Source organism: Prionailurus bengalensis, chromosome B3, assembly GCF_016509475.1.
Source record: "Prionailurus bengalensis isolate Pbe53 chromosome B3, Fcat_Pben_1.1_paternal_pri, whole genome shotgun sequence".
Lineage (NCBI taxonomy): Eukaryota > Metazoa > Chordata > Mammalia > Carnivora > Felidae > Prionailurus > Prionailurus bengalensis.
In genome coordinates, this window is record NC_057355.1 from 1,945,005 (window position 1) to 1,967,583 (window position 22,579).

A 22,579-nucleotide genomic window follows, 5' to 3' on the forward strand; every position below is an offset into this window, starting at 1 on the left:
ATGGGTCTAGCTGACTCACCAGACCTGGGTGGACACGTAATAAACCTCGGGGGTGATTTGGGGCCTTTGGCCACTGGGCTGGGGTCTCAAGCCCTCCCGTCCCTTCATTTCCGGCGTGGCGAGCAAGGTCGCGGCCCCCCTGGTGGGGGTCAGCGTGGGAGGGTGAGGGGCAGGGGGCCGGGCAGGTCGCTGGGAGTGGCAAGGGGGGGTGGCGCTCAGCCTGGCCTCTGGGCCTCTCCGTTGCACAGTCCATGCCTCAGCCGTGGGACCCACAGGGTGGGCTTGTGCCACGTGGGGGGCGCTTGGGGGGGCATTGAACGTGCGCCGTAGGGGGGTGCGTGTCGTCACGGGACGGTGGGCCCTCAGTCCCCCTCACTGGACAGTGGGCCCGCCTTCCTCCCAGAGACCTCTGCGCTTACAGAAAAGTGGCTGTGCAGCCAGCCCGGGTTCAAGTGACAGAAAACCAGCCCCGACTGGCTTGAGTGACGCAGGGACTATCGCTGCCGGACGGCAAGGGCCTGCCGGCTTCAGGCGCAGACAGTGATCAGACGCTGGAAACGGAACCACGCTCCTCCCTCGTCGCTCGGGAGTCTGCACTTGCAAATCTGCCTCTTGGCAGAACTCAGTTGTAACCCCAAAATGCATTTGCAGGCAGACGCGGACGTGCACAGAGGGGAGAAAATCTGAGTCGCTGGGGCCCGCGTTTCTGGCTAAGGTCACACGGGATGGTCGCTGCCCTTGCCTCCAGCCCTTTGTGCTGCCCTGGGTGGTTTTGCTCTGGTTTTACATGTTCGCGTTTTTGTCGGAGATCTTGCTGTCGAAGATGACCCCGGAGCGAAGGCTGATGTGCCGGCCGGGGTCCGCGAGGGCGGGCCGCCGTGTGCCTCACGGGAGAGACCCTCGTGTGTGGGTCAGCTTCTCGCGGGCGCGAGTCACGGGGCTGGTGGCCGGCAGTGCAGGGTTACTGAGTCGGCGATACCGAATGAGGGGTCTCGGGGCAGAAACGCACCTGAGACACGGTTCCGAATCCCGGATGACGGCAGTGCTGCGCGCGGAGGCTTTCCGGGAGCTGTTGTCTTGGAGCAGCGGTCCTGTACCCGCTAGTTGGTGTTTGCAGTGACTTCGTAAAAGGTAACTACACTGGCTGGGCGTGGTTTTCTCCATCTCCCGGCTTCACCTCTGTAGGTACGCCCATACACGAGCAGCCGAGCGTGTTTACTGCGTATGTTTTCGTGAGTCTGGTCGTCCGCACACACCCGGGGATACCATTGCCACCGTCGGGGTACTAAGCACATCGTCACCTCCAGAAATTTCCTGTGTTCCTTTGTGGCTTTTTCCTTTTCCTTCTCTCTCTCTCTTCCTTTCTCTCCTTTTTGTGCTAAGAACACTGGATATGAGCTCTCCCCTCTTAATGCGTTTCAAAGCGCCCACCCCTGGCGGCGACGGGGCGGCTCAGTCTTGAGCATCTGACTCTTGATTTCAGCTCAGGTCATGATCTCACAGTTGTGGGATCAAGCCCCGCGTGGGGCTCTGCGTTGACGGCGCGGAACCTGCTTGGGATTCCGTCTCTCCCCCTCTCGCTCTGGTCCTCCCCGCCCCCCTATAAAATGAACAAATAAAATAGGTCTTTTTAAAGCACGCTCTCTGTATTAGCTGCAGACACGGTGTTAGCCGGCTGACTCCAGAACTCATTCACCCCACGCGATTGAAACGTTGCGCCCGTTACGCCCCAGCTCCCCGTTTCAAGCCGCCCTCGTGTTCTCTGCTTCTGAGTTGACTCCTGTAGATTTCTCACGGAAGGGGAGCCATGCAGCGGTTGTCCTGTGACAAGCTCATGTCACTTAGCATGCTGGCCTCTCAATTCATCCATCGTGCTGCAGATGATAAGATCCCCCCCCCCCCCCACCGCCTTTTTCAGGCCGAGTGATACTTCAGGGCGTGTGTACCACCTCTTCTGTGTCCGTCTCTCTGTCGCTGGGCTTTGGGCTTCCTTCTGTATCTTGGCTGCTGTGAATAATGCGGCAGCGAACGTGGTGTGCAGACGCCTCTTTGAGGTCCGGTTTTCAGTTCTTTGGGGTCTGCGCGGGACCCGGGAGGAGGGTTGCTCCTGCGCGGGGCGCATTCTCAGGCGGGCTCTCCTCATGTAACGGAGGTGTGTGTTAGCAGCCGTGGGCCCCGTGGACCGCTCGGCAGAACCAGCAGAATCCGCCTTCTCCGGGTGTCCCCGCAGAGAGCCCAGGACCTGCCCTGCCCACTTCGGGGGGGCCAAGGAGTCTGGGCCTGGGGAGTGAAGCTGGAAGGTCAGGGAGGGGTGATTCCCCGTGGAAATGGGGCGCAGTCGCCACAGGGAGGGAGGTTTGCACCGGCCGGCTGGGAGAGCTGGCCTCCGTGGTGTTAGCGGTGGTCCTTTTGGGGAAGGGCAGGGGCACATCTTGATTGCTGGGGGAATGCTGGCATATTTGCGTTCCGGGCTTGAGACGGAGGGGAAGCTTCTGCCAGGTGAGGACTGTGGTAGGGGTCAGATAAAAGTCGGCGGGCGTGGCGGGCGTGCTCCAGAGACACGTACCGAGGACGTCTGAGTGACCTCAGCCGCAGCCCGCTGTGGGGAGGGGGGGAGCTGAGGAGAGGCCCGGGGCCTCTGAGGGTGACTGAGTCTGCCCCACGGGCCGGGGTTCGGAGGGCAGGCAGCACAGCGAGGAAGCACAGAGGAAGCGCGTCCTTCTCTGCATCCGTGGCCTTTCCCAACTTCCCCTCCACCCCTGTCCATGGCCGCTAAGCTCTGGCCGGCCTCGATCCCGGGAGCAGAAGCTGGAGTCGTCTCATCGGTGACCTCAGGCGCCGTGCCGCGTAGGAAGTGCCCAGCCGCCCCGCCTGGGACGCGGGTGTGGAAACGGGTAACCCGTGGCCCCGACAGAGTGAGGTTGGCGTGGCCCATCCCCTCCGTCTGACTCCTTCTTCCTTTGTCCGGAGAATCGGGCCAGCATTTTGGCTCAATACAGGGAAGAGTTGGCAGCGGTTGGGGCAGTGCGGTGGTGGAGACGGATGTGAGCCAAAGCAGAATTAATTCTCCCTCCCTGCCTCCACCCCTGCCCTCCCCACCCTCTCGCCCCTCCCTCCCTTCCCTCCCCCCCCTTTCTTTGTCCGTAAGCTCATGCATTCAGCAGGTACCTGTATGCGTGGGGTTCCCAGCTGCTGGCGAATGAATGGACCCCGTTTCCTAGCTGTTGTGATAATCTGGGGAGAGCGCAGGCCGGGTCGGTCCCTGAGGGCTGTGGCCAGAAAGCCCCTTGTACACGAGTGCCACGAGTCACAACCAGCTGTGATTAAGCCCCCACCCCCACCCCACGTCTCCCGGGAGCCCCGCTGCGGTCCAGAGATGCTTTCAGCCTTGGCTCACAGGATTTGGCCGGCGCTGGTCTGGGCCCAGATAGCAGCTCGGGAGAGCAGGCCTCCGGGGACCCCTGTTGGGTCATCGACCTCTCCTCGGGTTTGTGTGACATTCAAGACGGTGTGGGCCTGTCAGGGGAGGAGGCATCTGCGGCACGCTGGGCGCGTTGTGCTTTCATGGCGAAATAGTAACGTGGCGGTGAGCTCTCTTATAGCACCTTTTCTTTTCTTTTTTTTTTTAACCCACTTAGTGGTTCTCAACCCGGGCCGAGAACTCATCACCTGGGGACATGGGACAGACATCCCTGGGGACACCCCCGGGATTTGGGGGTGATGGGGGGTTTGGTATGGACCCCGGGTCACAGGTGAGGAGAGAGACGCTTGGAGTCACGGAGAGGTTCTGGGGGCCACACGGCCGGGGCCGAACGGGTGCTGCAAAGCGGAGCTCGTCTGTGAGGGCAGAGCCTTTGTGCCTTTGGGGACATCTGGGTACAAAGAAGCCTCAGAAGGCTGGCCTCATGTGGCCAGTCCAGACAAAGTGCTCAACACAGGGCTTTGGGGCCCCTGCCCCAGGGGCAGGCGGGCAGCGGTCAGTGGGGCCCCAGACACAGGGGCCTCCGGGGTCCTGCGTGATCTCGTGTAGGCTCTCACGGTGTGGCCTCTGGTCCCGCTGCTTGAGCATCACTTGTGAACTTGTCGGGGAGGCAACTCTGCCAGAACCCAGACCTCCTGAGGCGGGAGCGTGGAGGGCCCGGGAACGTGCATTCCCAGTGGCACTGCTCGCAGTTTGGCAAGGCCTGGCTTGGTGCCCGCATCCGGGACGCGACACCACGTCCCCTGGGTTGGGTCCACCTTTGTTTGACCTCGTCCGGTCGTCTCATCTCTGACTTTAACCTGAGGTGGGGACTGTCACGTTAGCTGTGACCCTCAAGGCAGACGTTGATTTGTGTTGGATGGTAAACCCCGGTGAGATCGGTACCTGTGCTCTGTGGGTTCGCACCACCTGCAGCCCCTGGGAACCTCCTAGAAATGCAGATTCACAGGCCCCATCATCCGGTCGGGGGCGGGGGGCAGGGGCTGACTCAGCACCTGCATTTTCATTTTTAATGTATATACATATTCACGCCTGAGAAGCCGTGCGTCAAAAAACATCAGCAGGGTGTGGCTGGGGGCCTCCTGCAGCTGCGGCCATGGCCAGGGGGTCTCGGGCAGGGCCAGGCCTTGGGGCAGAGCCGGGAGGAGAACAGTGTCTGGGGTTTGTGTCCCCCCCCACCCCCCGGGGCCTGGGGACGCAGCAGCAGGGGGGGACATCACTCTGCAAGTCTGCCCTTCACACGGACAGTGGGGTCAGCAGGGGCTGCCGTATATTCAGCCGGCCGGCATCCTCCACCGCGGCTCAGGGACACAGCGAGGAACCGAGGGCGCGCCCGCACTGGCGCCCCGGACGACCCGGGCCGGAGCAGAAACCACCCCACCTCCGCGTGATACACAGACACGTGTCACGGACCGTGGCTGGGACAGTGGCCGGCGGCTGTCAGCACCGAGGCCCAGCCCCTCCAAGGCAGCCGGGCCTTCTCGGGGACACTTTGCGAAGAGGGCGCGGGCAAAACCGCGTGGCCGCGGCCGTGCAGTCCTCCCGTGCAGGACCGTCAGGTCACGGCCCCACGGGGGCTCTGTGGGCTGTGGAGCCCTTCCCCCCCACCGCTGTATCAGTTCTGGAAAAGGACGGCCTCTTCCCACGCGTCCGTCACGAAGGTAACTTCATTGAAACCACACTTGCAAATACGTGGCTTATTTTCTTTGCGATACCCAGGCTTCGCCCTCGGACTGGTGCCAGAACCCGAGATCCAAAACACGGCTCGGCAGCCTGTTTCTTGCCTTATGAGGGGAACAGATAAACATGGCAAAGAAAAAAAAAATTCCCGATTTTGTCTGAGTCAGCGATTAACAGTGTTACTGGGTTTCTGTGTTTGAAATAGAAATAAAGTGTTTTAGTGGCGAGAGGAGCATGTTTATTTGACTTGGGCCCCAGTGATGTAGTCCACACGCCGGCCCCGGAGGAAGCATCTGCGGGCAGGTGCTCCGTGAGCCCACGAGAGAGTGCAGCTGAGAACCCCGGGCTGGTTACTTCTCGTCCTTCTCAGCGACGTTCCCGCTGGAAACCGCAGCCCCCTCGGATCCGTTATCCCAGATGCACTTTGGTGCTGGCTCAGTTCTTTCCTCCCAAGGTTAAATATTGGTACGACCCGCCTCGGTCCCCTTCCCTCCGTACCTGGCGTGCTAAAGCCGCTTGTGTTTTCTCTGTTTTATGTTGAAAGATGTGTCATGAATCTGGACAGGTTTCCAACTCAGGCGGCTGGGTTCGTTATCGCTCTGGTGTCCCGGCAGATAAGGGAGTCAAGTGCAAGGTCTGTGTACCCATCACGGACCCCGGCTGGAGGGCCGCGCCCCCGCCCGTGTGCGTGCTCTCCTGGGTGGCTACGGGTGAGGCTGGTGTGGGCGTGGGCTGTAGGGGAGGCAGCTGGGGGGCAGTGGAAGGAAGGATCCCCTGGTGCCAGTCACGGTTCACAGCCCTCTACTTTGGGTGGCGGACTTAACCGCCCCAGGTCTCCGTCTCCTCGTCCATGAACGCACCACACCCAGTGAGACGCTGTGCTGACTGTGGAGGGTGTACTGAGAAACAACACTGATGTGGTCTGGCTCTCGGGGAGTCCGCGGGCTAGGGGTGGAGAGAGACATCAGCGACATAATCACATGGAACGGCCATCGCGCATCACGATGACTGTTGAGCAGGAAAAGTCGGTGGGGCGTTGAGAACCTGTCGATGTCACCTGTCACCAGGCCTGTCTGGTGGGTTGGGCAGGGCTCTCGGGAGCGTGTGAGGCCCAGGAAGGTCTGGGGAGGAGATGGTGGGGGGGGGGGGAGGGGGTGGGTACCCATCCCCAGGGCGGGAGATGCCAGACCCCTACAGGTGTTTGCCCAGAGGAGTCCCGTGATCCAAGTGCAGAGCGGGGAGCGTGTCGTGGTGGGGGGGGCAGACCAGCCGGGGGACGAGCTGGCGAGGGTGCCGACGGGGCGCAGGGGAGACCGTGGGGCGGAGTTGGGTGCTGTCCGTCTCTGCCATCAGCACGCACCAGGCCGCCAGAAACCTCAGGGATGTCCTCTCTCACGGCTCCGGAGCTGGGAGGTCCGAAATCAGGATGTCAGCACGGCGGTTCCTTCCGTGGACTCCGTGGGAGAGACTGTTCCGCGCCTCCTTCCCGGCTTCTGCTGGCGGCCGGCGGTCCTGAGCCCTCCCGGCTGTAGGCGTCCCTCCCGTCTCTGCCCCGGTCACACACAGCGTTCTCCCCGTGTCTCTGTCCAGACTTTCCTCCTCCCGTCCGCTCCCATCCCTCACCCAGTTCGGCCTCCTCTCACCTGTCTCCGCGCGAGGCCACGCCCACCGGTTCCAGGCAGACCCGCGTCGGTGCAGCGATGGTGGGGACGTGGGCTCTCCGGGAGCACAACCAGCAGGGCGTGTTGTCCACTCACTCTCGTTCTTTCTCCACCCAGATAACGTTAAGAGAGCTGATTATCGGGGGACCTTGGTGACCCTTTCTCGCTGCCCCGTGTTGTCACTGCCCCATCTCTTCGGCCCGAAGGGAGTTTGGCTGGGGACAGCAGGAGGCACCTCGTCGGTGGCCCCAGCTTGCCGTGTTGAATCGGGCCACAAAACCCACGCCTTCCACGGACGCGTTTGTGTTAACCGCCGGGTCCCCGTGGGCCCATCGGTCCCTCTTCACCGACCGACGTGGCTCGGGTGCGGGAGGCGCTCCGCGTGCCCACGCTCGGGTTTGTTGTGTGCGCCGCGAGCCGCCAGGAGCCAGGAGCGGTCCTCCAGCCCCTCCCCGCCCTTGCACCTGCTCGTCCAGGTGTGAGCATCCTGGAGGGGAACCACGCCGTGTCACTCTCCTGCCCCCGCTTCCCTACCTCCCCCCCCGCCTCCAGCTGCACCTGCTGGCACTGTCTTCCTCCCTGGACGGTGGGGTAGGCCCGCCCGAGGGGGGACAGAGAGCACACTCTGTCCCTGCTTCTCCGCGTCTCTCGGATCTGCCGGGGCCTAGAGCGGTCACCCGCCCGGCCCCGTTGTGCCGTGCGATCTCTCAGCAATGCGCCTCTCCTGGGATCTCCTCGCTCCAGCCCCTCGCCCGCCTTCCGACTCAACTCACTGCCTGGTGCCTGGGTCCTGCCTCGGGCCAGACCTGCCACTTGGCACTGCCTTCGTGGACAGAAGCGGGGCCAGGACCAAGGCCCTTTTCTCCAGAGACCAGTAGAAGGTCACCACGGCCGGAGGAGGGGGTCGGGGGGTGAGCCAGAGGGAGGCAGTGGTGCGGGGACGCCCGAGCCGGGGAGGTGGGGGCAAGCAGTGGACAGCTGATGGGTGAGGGGCAGTTTGGCCTCCAGCCCGGGACGGGTTCTGCTGTGACAAGGACCCGGCCCGCTCAGGCCCGGCTCTGCCAGTCTTCAGGGTACAGAGTAGTTTCCGGAAGCAGCACTTACTAGTGGATGCAGGCCGGCTGGTGCCGGGCCCTGTGCCTTGGTTTCCCGAGGCGTCCTTTGTGGCGTGGCACCCTGTCCCCATCACCGGGCCCAGACTCCTTTTTCTTCCTGTCCTTGCCTCCCACGCCCCAGGCCCTAGCCGGTGTGGTCCAGAGAAACAGCTCCAGAGTAACCACTTGTTTGGGAAAGGGGCCTGAAACCAAAGCACGCTGGGCTTTGCAAGGCTGAATACTGGTGGCACTGAATGACGGGCTTTTGCATCGGTCCCCGAGCCCACATCCGTGGGAGAAGTGACAGGTATGCACAGCCCTCTTCACGAAGGGGCTTGCAGGGAGGCAGGAAGGCAGCCAGGGACGCAAGGGAGGCAGCCATGGCTGGGAGCCCTGTGTCCCCTGCGCCCCGCACGTGGGCGAGTCGAGATAAAGCGGCGACGAGGTTAGGTTCTCTCGAGCGGGCCCATCTTCGTATCTCCCAGCCCCTTACAAATGCGTGTGCGTGGCGCTTGGGAACCCTCGATCTTGTTCTAAATCCACGGGGAGACGTCACCACCTCAGCGGAGCGTCGCTGCGTTCCTTTGTGATGCTACGAACCTCGAGGTCTGTTCTGTGCGTTTCCATTTCTGTAGCCTGGCTTTTCCTGAAACGGAACATCCAAGTAGTGCTTGCAGAACAGCAGCTTTGTTAGTAAGTTTTGAAAATCCCCAGCCCCTAAAACAGCGGTCCTCAACGTCCGTGCACATCTGAATTTTACTGGCTCTTTTCAGGCTTCTGAGGCTGGCATTGCAACCCATTTCTCTGCCTTTGACCCTGTCGTGGTAAAGGCCAGGCATCCGGACTCGCCCAGTGTGTCCCTCACCAAAAACAAACAAACCAAAAAACACCCATAAAAATGAAAGAATACAGCCCGGATCTGTTTTTTAGCAGGACAAACATGTCAGCAGGATCAAAATAAAGAAGAAACAAAACGTTAACAATGTCATCTGTCAGCAACATAATTGACAGTAAGCAGCAGGAGCCCTGAAATCCTCTTTGCAAGCCTGGAATTCTTAACCAAGTATCTCTGGTCCTAGCTCTGAGGCTCAACCAGTAAATAGACAAAGACTTGATTTCTCCATCTACAATGGGAAACTGGAACAAAAATAACCTATGAGTCGTATTGTTTTTAGGCAGATAGAATTCTTTCGAGTTACTTTAGGACAAGTGAAGAGACCAACGGAATCATTGCTTCCTCCTGTAGGATGCAGGTTTTAGTAAGAGCCTCACGTGGCGGCCGTATTTTGTAATGCTTTGGTTAAAAATAACTCGATTGCAAACACTCCAGCAGGATCAAGAAAATTAAAATAGTTTCCTTCAGCTTCACTAAAAAAAGAGACACGTTTCCTTCTGAGATGTCATGACTCACACCAAACGGTTAAATAAAAATGCACGCACAGCAGTGATCTTTCCTGTTTATTGCTCTCCCAGTAGAAGCTAATTGAGACGAACATCTGCGTTCACTTTTCCTTTTATTTTTGTAGATTCTTTTCTTACGCACCAACGCAGAGCCTCGCCTGCCAGCCGTTTACTCAGGCAGTGATCCGACGACGGATGGGTTTCAGTTTTCCCCTTTCTGGTGATGACACAAATTAGTCTCAAATGAGCTATTTACAATGTCATTCTTTAACCTTGAATCAAGTGCACGTATTCTGAGGGCCCAGAATCAGAAGAGCTCCGTGCCGTGGGGACCTCAACGCTCATACAGGCCAGCTCTTGTCTGGGCCACCTGGCTCCTTCTGGAATGCACCCTGCCCGGGAGCTCCTGGCTGTGTCAGGAGACAGCCCGGCCGCGGTGGAATGTACGTGCGTGTGCTCAGTTCGGAGCCCCCTTGGTCGCCCTGACTCTGTCCTCAGCAGCCCGGCTGACACTATGGGACGGGGCCGGGAAAGTGCACGTGCCTCACAGTTTGTCCCCATGCACACTCACCTGTGCCCGGGGTGGGGGAGCTAAGAGCGTGGGCCTGGGAGCCATAGTCCGCCATGGGTTTGGGTCCCGGGTTCACCCCAGACCATTTAGGCAGTCGTGAACAAGGTACGGGTTTTCCCTGGGTGCCCGGGTCCCCACCGGCACGAGGACGGTGTGAGTGGCACCCAAGACAGTGCCCTGTGAGCTCGGTTGGTGCTTTCCTCGTGCAGGCAGCCTCTGTCTCGGGCCGAGTGCCTGGACAGCAAGCCTGGATGGGGATCTGCACACACGCTCGGAGAGAGACACCCCTGGGGGGGCCGTAAAGGGGGAGCAGTGCAGGTGACAGGAGGGGCCAGGCCAAGACGCGGCTCAGGAAGGTCTCGCCTCAGCCTGATGGCCCAGGGGGCTCGGGAGGAAAGGACGCGCTGGAGGCTGTCCCGCTGGAGGCAAGAGGGCGGGCTGTCGCCTGGAGGGGCGGGTGAGACTCCCAGGCATCCTCAAGCCGTGTGGCTTTATGAGAAGGTGCCCGAGTGAGCCGTCAGCTGAGGCGCCGTCAGCAGCTGGGGCGGGGCCGTGCCCGTCTGGTGGGTCTGAGCACCGGGGGATGCGACTGGGGGTCAGCAGTGGCCCTGGCGGCCCTGGAAGGACGGAAGGCAGCCCGTGGTGACCCCCAGGCTGGCCCCTGGGAGCAGCCGAGGCTCCGGGGCTGAGACAGGACCCCCCACGAGCCCTCCTCTCCAGGACTGCGGGCTCCCAGGGTTTGGCCAGCGGGTCTTTGCGGATGAGGGGAAGCACTGGACGGAGGCGGGTGGTGCGTCGTGAGGCCATCCCCTCGTTGGTCGTGCAGCACGCGTAACTGCGCCCGATACGGGAAGCACGTGGGGCAAAGCGGACGCGGTCCCCGTCCGTGGTAGAGCTGGGGGAGGGGTGTGGCTGGGGGAGATGGCCTCTACCGTGATGACAGTGTGGCATTTCCTTTCTAGTCCTTGCAGTGAATTACATTGTTGAGTTTTTCAAAGCGAAGCAGGTCTTTGGTTCCTGAGATGAACCGCACTTGGGGCAGGAGGTGGTCGGATTTGACTTGCTAACGCTCTGTGTCAGGGTTCTTCTGCGGTGCTGGTGACGGGTGTGGGCCTGTGGTTTCCTTTGCTGTTGTGAATCCAGCGTCTTCTCGTTGGCGTTGACTCCCGCGAGAAACTCCGTGCCGTTCTCAACTCTGCCCTAGGTACAAAATACCTCTTTTTATCCGGCTGGCTTTAAGGTTTTTCTCTTTGTAACTGGTGTTGAACATGGGATTATGGCTCGCCTTAGTATGGCTTCCTCGTGTTTATTGTACTTGGTGTTCATTTAGTGACTTTCATCTTTGGGCTTACGGTTTTCGTCATGTTTATAAGAAGTACCAGCTTTTCATTCCGCACATGTTTTTCCCTGTTCCCGTCTTTCCCTCCTGTTTCTGGGACACCAATTACACGTATACTAGACGGCGAGAGTTCTCCCACGGTTCACGGATGCTCTTTTCATTTCCTTAAATCCTTTTGATCTCTGTGTATTTCATTTTGAATACTTTTTTCTGTGTGTTCGAGTTCACTAATCTCTTTTTCTGAAACATCTCGTCTGCCTTTAATCCCATCTTGTGTGTTTTCCATTGGAGACAGCGGTTTTCACGTCCAGAATTTCAGTTCTCAGCTCTTCCTTCTTTCTGACCTTCCCACGGGCACTTTCTTTGGCCTCAGGTGGTTTCCTCACACGCACCAGCCGATCGGTAGCCTGGTACTGGCTCCGGGGGACCCCTGCAGAACTCTGGGGTCCCCTGTGTGCACCTCCCGCCCTGCTTCTCCGTCCTAGTCTCCCAGGTGCACATCCTCCACTAGCTGGCTCAGTCTGGGCCCTGTCCCCTGAGCTGTGGCCTGGGGGTGCTCTCCAGGCGGTCCCTGGGGGACCCGTGGCCTCGCCTCGCCTGTTTACTGTTGTTCTATGTATTTTGTCGGTTGTTTGATGGGTTCAGAGGGAAGGTGAACCTGGGCCCCATTGCTCTGTCTGGACTGGCAGCAGAAGTCCCTGTAGTGTGTCCCCTGTCCCCTGTGTCCCCCGCTGTGGGCTCTGTTCTGTGGCTCCAGGACTATTTCTCGGAGGTTCTTCTAGTTTCCTGGTTGAGCTGCTCTCATTTGGGCTTTGATCCTGAAATCACGTTTTTCACCCAAAAGCAATCTTTCCCGGACTCAGGTCATTGCCTTTCTGTTTATGAAGGATCTTGTGCGTACCACTGAGATCGGGTATTTCGCTGTGGCCCGCGTCCCTGGAATGCGTTTCGTGGGGTGGGGGTGGGGGGGTACTTGGTGTGACTTTGCAGCTTCCCATGCGTTACGCTCGCCTCCTTCACCTTTTCATTCATCCTTGGATCCTAACGTGTACGAAGAGCGGAAATGGTTTGGGTCTGCGTGTATTTCTTTGAAAGTTAATTTTTCTAGACTGGGGCTGGGTTGTGGGGGGCGGGGCTGGGAGGCTGCCGCCAGCCGGGGTTGGCGGGGGGGGGGGTGTGTGTGTGCTGGAAGGGTCCCCCCCATCCCCCACCCCGTCCCCCGGCCCCCTCCCCCGGCAGCCTGCCTCCTTCCTCCCCTTCATGGGGCGGGCTGGCTGCCAGAATCCCAGGTGACACGAGAGCTCTGGCCGGGGCCCTCCGTCCAGGCCCTGGGACCCCTCGTCTGCTTCCCGACTCCCTGGTCTTTCTGCTGCTTGTGCATTTGGAGGCTCCCCTTAGGGGAACCTGTTATTTGCTTCCCAGACAGTCCCTTCCTCTGTCTTTGCTGAACCACAGGCCGCACGTGCCCCGCTCCTGCAGAAATCCCTCCGTGTTTCGGATCTGTTCGAGGCCCTTCTCGCCGCGTTTCCGCATGGACACGGATTTCTGTGGCTATTTTTGTGTTTTCTTGATAGTCTTGTTAGCAGTGTGCAGGGGAGGCAAGGCATGACCTGGAACTGCCTTCTGGAACACAGTGTGCCAGCTCAGGCTCCTTCTACGCGCCGGGCGGCCTTTCCGCAGCCAAGGATGGAGAGGACGCTTCATCGTTTACCGTTACGATGAAAGCCTCGGGCCTGCATTTCTGGCATTTTTGTAGCATGATACCCCGAGAGGAATGTGTTTCTTTAAAGCACAGCCCAGCATGTTCTAAACAGGACGAAGCGCTTGTACTGTTTCTGCAGATTAAATAGCAGAAGAGGTGCGGGGGGCCCGGGGGGGCCGGGGGGGCCACGGCGGGGGAGGGACAGGGCGGGGGGCGGGGGGCGGGTTGGGAATGAACACTGGAGCCGCGGGTGGCGCTCGGGTGGTTGGCGTCAGGCCTGGAATGTGTCCGCCGGAGAAAGTTCCAAGCCGGGGGCTGTTGGGAGGCCGCGGGAGCCCGGTTGTCCACGGCAGAGGCAGTGTGGCCGTCCCCCACCGAGGGTCTCTGCCTGCCCCCGCGTCCATCCTGCCCTTGTCAGCGTGCGGGACATCACCTCCGTGATGCTCTGCGCACGATGGCCCGGCCGCCGGCCCCTTGCCCAGCCAGAGGCTCCCCACCGCCTTCCCCGGGGGGCAGGGCGGGCTCGCGCACAAGCCAGACCGCCGGGCAGAAGGGCTCCTTGTGAGCGTCTGTGGGGCCTCGGCCCCTGTCACCGGCTCTAGTTGTGGGTCCCTTTGTGTTTCTTTTGCTATTCGAGGGCCATGGACTAAGTCCTAACCCAGAGGAGGGATGGTTCCCTGCGAGCCCGTCCTGCTCCCTGGAAACGCTTCCCTCTCTGGGCTGTTCTGCTCGGTGACATGATCACCACTGCCAGTGGTCACTTCTCCCAGCTTCCTTCCCCGCAGACTGACTAGGACGCTCAGTCCCCCAGGCTGGGCATCTCTCTCGCGCTGTCTCAGAGATGGGCAGCATTAAGTATTAATGCTAGTCTTATAAGCATTTGCTTCTAAAATCTAAATTTTTGATAGTCTTACATTGAAAATACAAATCATCCGAATTTCCCCAGACGGTTCTGCCTTTACAGGGTGGGGCGGCCCTCGTGAAGCACACTCAGAATATTGCCCACCGACGACGTCAGGGGACCGCTGGGCCTCAGAAGCGTCAGGAGTCCCTGGCCGGCCTGCCTCTGGGGGAGTGACCGCTTTCCTAGTAACTGCTGGGACAGCGGGCAAAGCCAGGACCGCCCCCGGCCAGCCCCGCCAGCCTGGTCACTGACTGTGCCTGCCCCGGGGGTGCTGAGGCCCTGTCACTGCACCCACAGTGGGTGCAGACCCCTCAGGAGTGTCCCGGGGATGGCGTGACCTAAAGGCTCCTACCAAAATGCAGGCAAAACCGGAAAAACAATAAACACACGAATTACAAAAGAGGGAAAAACCACCACCCTGGGATCTACCCCTGCAGTGGCTGTCCCCTGTCCCCCGCCCACCCTGCTCTCCGCTGATTTGGGGGGGGGGGGGCTGCAAGTCCCCGAGCAGCGGCTGCCCCGGGAGCAAGGACCCTTCCTCAGATCCCCACGAGGAGACCAGTCTTGGCTGAGTTTTCTGGTGTCTCTGGGCTTCAGTTTGCCTTGGGGACCACACGGCCGGGTCTCGCGAGCGGGGGGTCGTGGGGTGTCTGTGCCCGGGGCGCCACAGTGAGGGGCTGCACTGCACACGGAGAATTTAGGAACAACAGCGGAGCCTCCCCTAAGTCGGTCTGCGTCTTATTATCTCCATGTGCCCGTAGTTCCCGGACGTCTGGGCGGCACAGACAGGGTTTCTCCCCGGGAGGCCGGCCCCTCCCAGTCAGTGCCCTTCTCCCCTGCCTGTTGGCGTCACCGTGACCCCACTTCTGGGGTCGTGATGGGGTCTCACGGGGTCACGTGCACAAACTGTTGCGTCATGCCCCGCCCTTAGGAAAAGCCTCAGTAGCCCTCGGTCCCTCGTCCTTCCTTCTGTCAAAGGCCGAAGAGGGTTGCATTCGTTTGGGCTGTTTGCTTGCAAGTGACAGAAGCGGGTGTTCAAGGGGGGAGAGGGGGCGGGGGTTGGTGGCACCAAGGATCTGAACACCGTGATGGCACTCTCACCAGGCAGCACCTTCACGGCTTTCTTAGAGTCCGTCTCGCTGCCGTCGGTCTGGTCCTCCGTGAGGCTGAGCTCAGGTTCCTAAAGAAAAGGGTAGAGAGAGGACAGGTGGGAATGCTCACATTTGGCCCGTGGGGGACCCTGACTGGCCTGGCTGGATCCTTTCCGAGTTTGGGGACCGGTCACTATGGACAGAGGAGGAACGAGGTGCTGTGATCGGTCCGGCGTGTGCCAGGGGCCTAGCCCTCAACCAATCATCATGGCCGGGGAGGCGGGCTCAGACAAGAAGGTGGCAAACGCTGTGACAGTCACAATAAAGAGATAGCAGGAGAGCACTGTGCTGGGGGAGGCCCGGGTGCTTGGGGCGACGGGTGTCCTGCCCACCCAGAGCCCCTTCATCTGGTGCGAGAAGAAAACCGTTCTGGCCCCCACTTGAGCATCGGTGTAGCTGTGCCCTCGGTCGTGCCCAGACACCTGCCAGCCAGGACAAGATACGAGGGAAACGCACCCGAGCTCCTTCGCAGGAGTCTCCGTCGATGGGGCTCGCGCTCTGGAGCAGATCCCACGTGCCGGGGGGTGTTTGTTCCTGTGTGCACAGCTGCTAATGTGGCCGGGGTCAGCCTCTGAGAACAAGAACACGCTGTCACTGGAACAGCAACCAAAGTCCCGTCCAGCCTCTGGTCCCCATCCCGGGGGCCACACGTCTTTGGAACGGCATCAAATAGTGTCCATCACGGGGCCACCGCTTTGCCTTTGTTCCTAATAATTTTCCCATGTTTTCCTCCTTTGCTATCTTGGGGTTTCTTCTTTCTAAACCAAGATAAGATGTTTCCAGTTTTCTTAAGGATTCTTTTGGTGAAATAATTCTCATTTATATTTGTATTTCTGCTGTAGCCTGGGGAGCTGTTTTATGAGCACAGAGCTTTCTTTTGTGATCTTATCCAACACAAACTTCTGATTCTTCTTCTTTTTTTTTTTTTTTTTACAAAGTTACCGCTGATCTAAATAATACTTAAAAATCAGCTTACTGAAAACAGTTACAGAAGGGCCCTTTGCCCATAGAGGACAGTGCTCTGGGTTGGCATCTGTGATCATTCTTCTAAAAGTAGGAGCTGGCAAATGGTTTTTTGTTGAGGGCCAGGTAGTCGGGAGGTTTGGCTTTGTGAGTCTTACAGTGTCTTTCACACGCACTCAGCTCTGCCATTGTAGCACGAGAGGAGCCGTGACGGCTGTGGCCGTGACCCAATAAATATTTAAATAACAGTGAGCCCCTTTGGGGTCAGATGTCACAGATGTCAACACGTAGATTGCTGAGTCCTGTCCTAAACCCTAGATGCTTTAGACTTAGAAAAATTATCGTCGAAAAGCCTGAGATGTGCCATAATTCTGTCCGTTCCATAGGGTGGAAACACTCTCCGTGCAGGACCGGCCGCGGTCCACTCGGAGCCTGGAGTAGACTGGGTGTTGGTATGGACAGCCAGTTGTCACTGGAGGCGGGATTTCCATTCTTGGGAACCTACCGTGACATGGTGTGGATGTATTTTTCTTCCCAGTTGCTCGCCACGGCATTACTTGCCGTGTGGAAGCCCTGGGAATGGCTTCAGGTCCGAAAGTAAATTGTCTACTCAAAGTGATGCTATAGAGCCTTTCAAATAATGTTTATGATTAGATTTTATGAGTTTCTGTTGTGACATAAGGTGGAAAAATAAAGACCATGAAGCCTCAATTAATTAAAAGAAAGAGCAGGCATGCACACGAAAAGTTTGACGGGAAATAGGCCCAGATGTCGATAGTCTCTTTCTCTGGACAGGAAGATTGGGGTTTTTACTGTGTGTGTGTGTATGTATGCGTGTATTTGATTTTTCCAAGAGATCGCTTTAGATTTACAAGAAAAGCATTTTAAGAGGAAAACAAGTAGTTCTGCAACCCTTTAGCCTGAGATGGTGTTCTGGGCTGTATTCTAGAACCTTCCAGAGTGCCCTCTTCCCTCAGAGAAAGCCAAGAGGCAGGGGCCGGGCCGACCAGGGGAGGCTCCCCGACCGTGGGGCTCCAGGCCAGGACGCTGCCATCTTGGGGCTCAAGCAAGTGCCTCCTGGACCCGCCAGGCTCTTACGCTCTGGTTCCTGAAGGGGGTTGACTGACCTTGCACGTGTACGTCTTAGGTTGTTCACGTGACCTTCAGAGTAGGCATGTCTGGTCTCGTGTTCCCACGGAGAGGACGCCAAGCAGGCCGCTCGTCCCCCACAACCCCCACGGGCGGGGGCCGAGTCTCCGGGCCCTGCTGCCCCTTCCTTCCGGAATGGGCCACGCCATCGGGTCCCAGATGGTTCCCCTCTGTGCGCCAAATCCAGAGAAGTATATGCTTCCGCAGCTGCTGGTTGTGTGGAGGTGGCCGGGGCCTCTTTGGCACCCTGGCCACGGAGTCACATGGGCCCTGCCTGCTCTGAGAATGGACCCACGCCCCGGGGGGAGTCATCGCTTCCGTACGGTGCTGAGGATGTAGGGGTGCGCGTTCCAAAGGGCACCGTGGAGGAGAGAGGGCGGGAGGGGAGCAGGGGCATGGGGCATGGGCGAGGGGTGCGGGGACAAGAGGTGGCCTTGTGTCTCTAGTTCAGCAGCGGCCACGGCGGGGCGGGCCGGGGTTCGTGGTGGACCCGCCCCGCAGTGGCTTTGCAGAGTGGGCCCTCCGACCCCCGGGGAGCAGGTTGGACCCTGGAAGGCGCCGGCCTCGGCCTGGATTCCGCTCCGAGGGGCCGCTTGCCTCCATACGTCCCCGCTGCTTTCAAATTTGTCAAAACTCCGGTTTTCCGGACAGCTTTTCAGGAACGCCCACTGTACGAAGTTGAGCACGTTTTCCTCCCGAGGGGCCCGGGAAGGGGGCTCATCGTGCCCACGGAAACCGGAGAAGCACACGGAGAAATAAACGTGGGAGTGGTTGCCTCTCGGGGTCACGACAGCAGATCATGGAAATGTGTTTTTTCATTTCCTCGTATTCCGCGGCTCATGTGTTGCGCAGCTGTGATTTATTTTCAGAGCCCACTTTGGAATTTGACAGACTCTCACGCTGGCCCGCTTCACAGCTGAAACCGTGTGCCATTTGGTCGATGATAAAGCAAGTGACAATTTACAACGAAAACAGCCACAAAAAAGAAGCCGTCTGTGAGTGAGACAGACAGGTGTCAAACCAGGGCAGGGGCTCCGGGCAGCCTGGGGGGCGGGCCTCTCGCTGGGGCCGAATCCTGGTGGACACGTCCTGCCCGCAGGTGCAGGGCCGGCAGTGCCCGGAGTGCTGGTGTCCATAGGGGGCCCTTCACCCTGCAGAGCTGGTCCCCTGGGAAGCAGAGGCTGGAGCGTCCCTGCCGCCGAGGGTGCTGGGAGGGCCGGCCGGCGAGGCACCTGCTCCAGCCCTGAGTGCCAGCTGGCTCTGGTCTAGGGAGACGGGGCCCCCAGGTGCTGGGTGGGGGGGGACGGGAGGTGACCACCCTGTGTTGTACATGCTCTCTACTCCCTCCTCTCTGTTGGGAGAGGTGAGCCCAGCCCTTTGGGTTTCAAGTGATAGAAAGCCATTCAACTATTTATCGCAAAGGGGCGGGTCTCTGGTCACGCGTTTACCCTTTCTCTGGTTTCTTTTTGTTTGTAGCATTGATCGCCACCTGACAGCGGTCTCTTCCCTCCCCTGTTTTCTCTTCTTCGGGTTTTGCTGTCTGTTCACCCTCGAGATTGTGTAATGGCTTCTGCCTGTGTAACTCTTTGTGCTTTTATCGGTGCCTAGCGTACTGGAGGCATTTAGTAAATATTTATTAAATGATGGCAAGGTGACGCCTGGGTAAGTTGTGACAAGAAATGGGAGATCATCAGGCAAAGGGAACGAGGAGCTGCTGGGGAGGCCAGGGCCTCGGGACCCGGAGTGGCACATGGGGACGGACGGGGACAGCGAGTTGCTCTGAGCCGGGCGGGATGGGGGGCGGGGGGGCACGCAGGGGTGCAGCAGGTGCAGCCAGAGAGGCGAGCAGAGGCCAGATCTGGGGGCCCCTTCACAGAGGGCTGCAGGTCTTGGAGTGGTTTGGGGATCCGTGGCGGGGAGCATGAAAGGAGCGGGACGCGATCGTTTGTTTTGAGTTTGCCGGGAACCTCGTGCTTCGTGCGTTCCTCGTGTGTGTCCTGAGTGCGGGTCTTAAGCCTCCGTTGGCGGCAAAGGGAAAGCAAACCAAGCAAGTGTAGAGCAGCAAAGCTGAGCGCCAGGGTCACCCTAGTGATCGAGCCCGGCCGTTTCGCGATGGAAGTGGAGACTTCTGAGGGATGCGGACGACGGGTGGAAGGGGGTGAGGCCGGGCGGGTCGGCTGCCCACGCAGATGAGCAGGGGGCTGAGGGCGTCGGGACGCGGACGCGGGAAGGTGTGGGGGGGGGCAGGAGGGACAGAGTGTTGGCGGCTCCTCAGATGTGCCGTGAGCGCTCCGTGTTCTGTATTCAGTAAGCGTTTCTAGAGCACTTCCTGAGCCACACACGGTGTTGGTCCCTCTGTAGCGGCCGCGGGTTGACTCGTCACGACAGCGTCGGAGGGCGACACTCCTGCGACCCTCATTTTACAGGTGAAGACGCTGGAGCGCGGACCCACCAGGTCACACGCCCAGGGTCGCGCGGGAAGAGAAGGAGGCGGGATCGAAGCAGGTCTGTGCACCTGGCACTGGACGTCCGGCTTGAGCGGCTGGGCAGGGGTGGGCTGGTGACCGCGACGGGGCCTGCGGGAGGCAGGGAAGGTCTGGGCGGCCTGCACAGGAACACGGGTTTGGTTTTGGACCCGCGGAGCGCGAAGTGTCTGAGAGGCCCCGACGGCACGTGGACGCGTACGAGCCTCCCAGAGAGGTCCTGCTGGGGAGGCCGCCTGGGTGTCATCGGCACGCAAGGTGTGGTGCAGCCGAAAGAGCCCCTGAAGGTCCCGGCCCAAAGGGGGAGGACTGGGGGGGGGAGGAGCCCCCCAGGGCCGAGAACCAGCAAAGGAGAGGCAAGAGACAGAGGCGCCCCGGGGGAGAAACGTCCAAGAGGGACGTGCTGGTTGAGGACAGGGACCATTTCTGTTTGCCCCCTCCCCCGCCACCATGACGGAGATGTGAGGGTGTCTGAGTGCCGGACGGAGGAAGAGGAGGAAGAGGAAGAGGAGCGGCCGGGAGGCAGGTGCCTGGTCGCGAAACAGGGCCCGCTGAGGGCGGGGGGACGCGGCGTTTCTTCCGCGGAGGGAGCAAGGCGGGTGATGGATGCGTGTCTCTTCGTGAGTGCTCTGCTCTGGGATCAGGGAAATGGGTAGGAAGCCGTTCGTACTAGCTGGTTCCTTCGTGCCCACTTTGGGCAAAAGCCCTTTCCGGACGCATACAAACGGTTTCGGTTCAACAGGCAAGTATGGTGATCCAGGCGCTGTCAGCCGCGTTGGGACGTTTCGCACTTGGTCCCGGCCCGCGAGGCACAGAGCTCAAGCGCAGGGCGGGTCAGTCCTCGCCGTCCAACGTGACGGGTGTCACAGACGGGTTTCCTCCACGGGACGTGAAGGTAGGGTGACCGTGCTCGCAGCCACGTGGGTCCCGGAGCCTCACAAGATGCCGGGCGCGGCAAAGCCATCGGATACACACCGAGCGGGCGAGCGGGTGAGCGGGTGAGCGGGCGAATGAAGACGTGGACGGGGGGCCCTGCTCGGGGGCCGGGGACAGACTCCCCCGGGGTCGTGACACCCGAGCTGGCCCTGGACAACGAGCAGCCGTTCACCAGGATGACAGTTCACGTGGAACGGGGCGTGAGCTGGCAGAAAGGCCTGCGCGGGCACATGTGTGAGGCGCGAGGCCCCGGGAGATGCGCACGCGGGGGCACCGTGTCTGGAGCCGCTCTCACACCCTGTCCGGGGGCCACCGACCACGCATGCTCACCACGCACCTGGAACAGGCTCGTTGGAGCGGACATGTGCCCCGTGTGTGAAAGACACATCCCTTGCAGAGACCCAGAGAGAAAGAATGAGGGGCTCCCGGGGGACTCAGTCGGTTAAGCGCCTGACTCGATCTGGGCTCCGGTCACGATCCGAGCGTCGTGGGATCGAGCCCTGTGTCGGGATTCTCTCTCTCCCTCTCTCTGCCCCTCCCTCGGTCACGCACGCGTACGTGTGCGCTCTCTCTCTCAAAAAAAAAACAAAAGACATTGCCCATTAGTGTTCTACACGGTGAAATGGTAATACTCCAGATCTATTACTGAAAGCGACTTCGCCTATTTGTTAACTTTTCAAGAAATGTGCCTTCTAGAACGCGTCGAACTAGACAGGTGGTTCCCACAACATCTCTCTCGGGCAGGGTGGCGGGCAGGGCTGCTCTGTCGGGGGCTCCCGTGAGCGATGCGGTTTGGAGCCCAGGCGGGCAGTCAGATGTGTGCTGTCTACACAGCTGGCGGCCGTGGGACAGGGGCACTGACAGAAAGGATGCTGGAGGTTGGGAGCCAGCGGGTGTCAGTTGAGGGAAGGCAGGCAGGGGGAGGAGGTGGAGAGACCGATGGGGGTGCAGGAGGGGAGGGCGGGAAGGACTCCCACATGGCGTCTGGAATTCTGACCTGGATTTCCGCGCTGACGGTGGTGCATTGGCTGACGTCGGGGAGGAGTGGGTGGTGCTGGGTGGTCTCGGGCTGGGGCGGAGGGGCTGCAGGGGCTGGTGCTGGAGGCGTGGGGTGCAGAGGCGGTGTCCCGGCCGTGGACGAAGCCGGTAGGGGTGCGCGGCGGGAGGAGAGAAGATGGCCCAGCTGGGGTCTCCTCGGAGAGGAGAGGGGACCACGGGCAGCGGCTGCTGGGGTTGGCAGCCGGGGACTGTGGCGAACGTGTCTCCGTGAAATGATGGGGGAGAAACCGAGTCGGAATGACTCCAGGTGGTGTCATAGGACAGAGCAGGGACAGCAGGGGCAGACTGTCCTCGGAAGAAGACGAGGCACTTAGAATCGTACGGGTTTTGTGACCCGCGTGTTCCCAGCCAGAGAATGTTGGGGATCCAAGAAACGATCCGTGCAGCCCCGTTTGCCCTCATTTGCAGAGCGTTTGGAGAAAGCTCTCCCCGCCCTACGCCCTCGTCCGAGGCAGAGGCTCACACGTGTCCCTCTCTCGCTTAGGCCGGATCCTGGACCTGAAGACGGGGACGGTGAAGAAAGAGGGACAGCAGTCCTCCATGAGGATGTGCATGGGCTCGCGGAGGTCCTTCATTTGCAGGATGAGGTGTGTGCGGGGCGGAAGGCGGTGGGTGGCGGGTAGATGAGGTCTGCGCGGGGCGGCGGGTGGCGGGCGGTGGGCGGCCGCTCCTTCTGCTCCACCAGTAGGAGCCTTGACGGGCTCTGCTGAGGTGAAACCCCGTGGTCCCGGCTGCAGCCCGTGAGCCTGCAGACCCCGTGGTCCGCCTCGGACGCCGCGTCCCCCTTCCTCCCACCCACCTTGTTGGACTTCCTGCCCGTCCCTGCCCACTCCTGGGTTGGCTTCCCCTGTCGGCTGGGTCCCAACTTTCTCCCGGTCCTTCGGGACCCTTCTGAACTCCAACCCCTCCAGGCACCGTATTGGTCAACACGTTTTATGCAAGATGGGTCGATTTTGTACTCGCTTTTGTGTTTCCTGTGCCAAAGCACACGTTTTCATTAGCGTT

The 22,579-nt window shown here is 60.1% G+C and overlaps 1 protein-coding gene across 7 annotated transcripts in view; it reads left to right on the top strand.

Annotated features, from left to right (window-relative positions):
* The window catches only part of ARNT2 (aryl hydrocarbon receptor nuclear translocator 2), a 144,860-nt gene that overhangs the window by 54,851 nt on the left and 67,430 nt on the right, over positions 1-22,579 (top strand). For all 7 annotated transcript variants that reach the window (XR_006292997.1, XM_043553882.1, XM_043553887.1 and 4 more), the window contains exon 6: positions 22,059-22,161. Coding sequence is in view for 6 of the 7 variants with exons in the window: in XM_043553882.1 (XP_043409817.1) it covers positions 22,059-22,161 (103 nt within the window). In the remaining variant the exon portion in view is untranslated. The remainder of the gene's footprint in view (positions 1-22,058; positions 22,162-22,579) is intronic.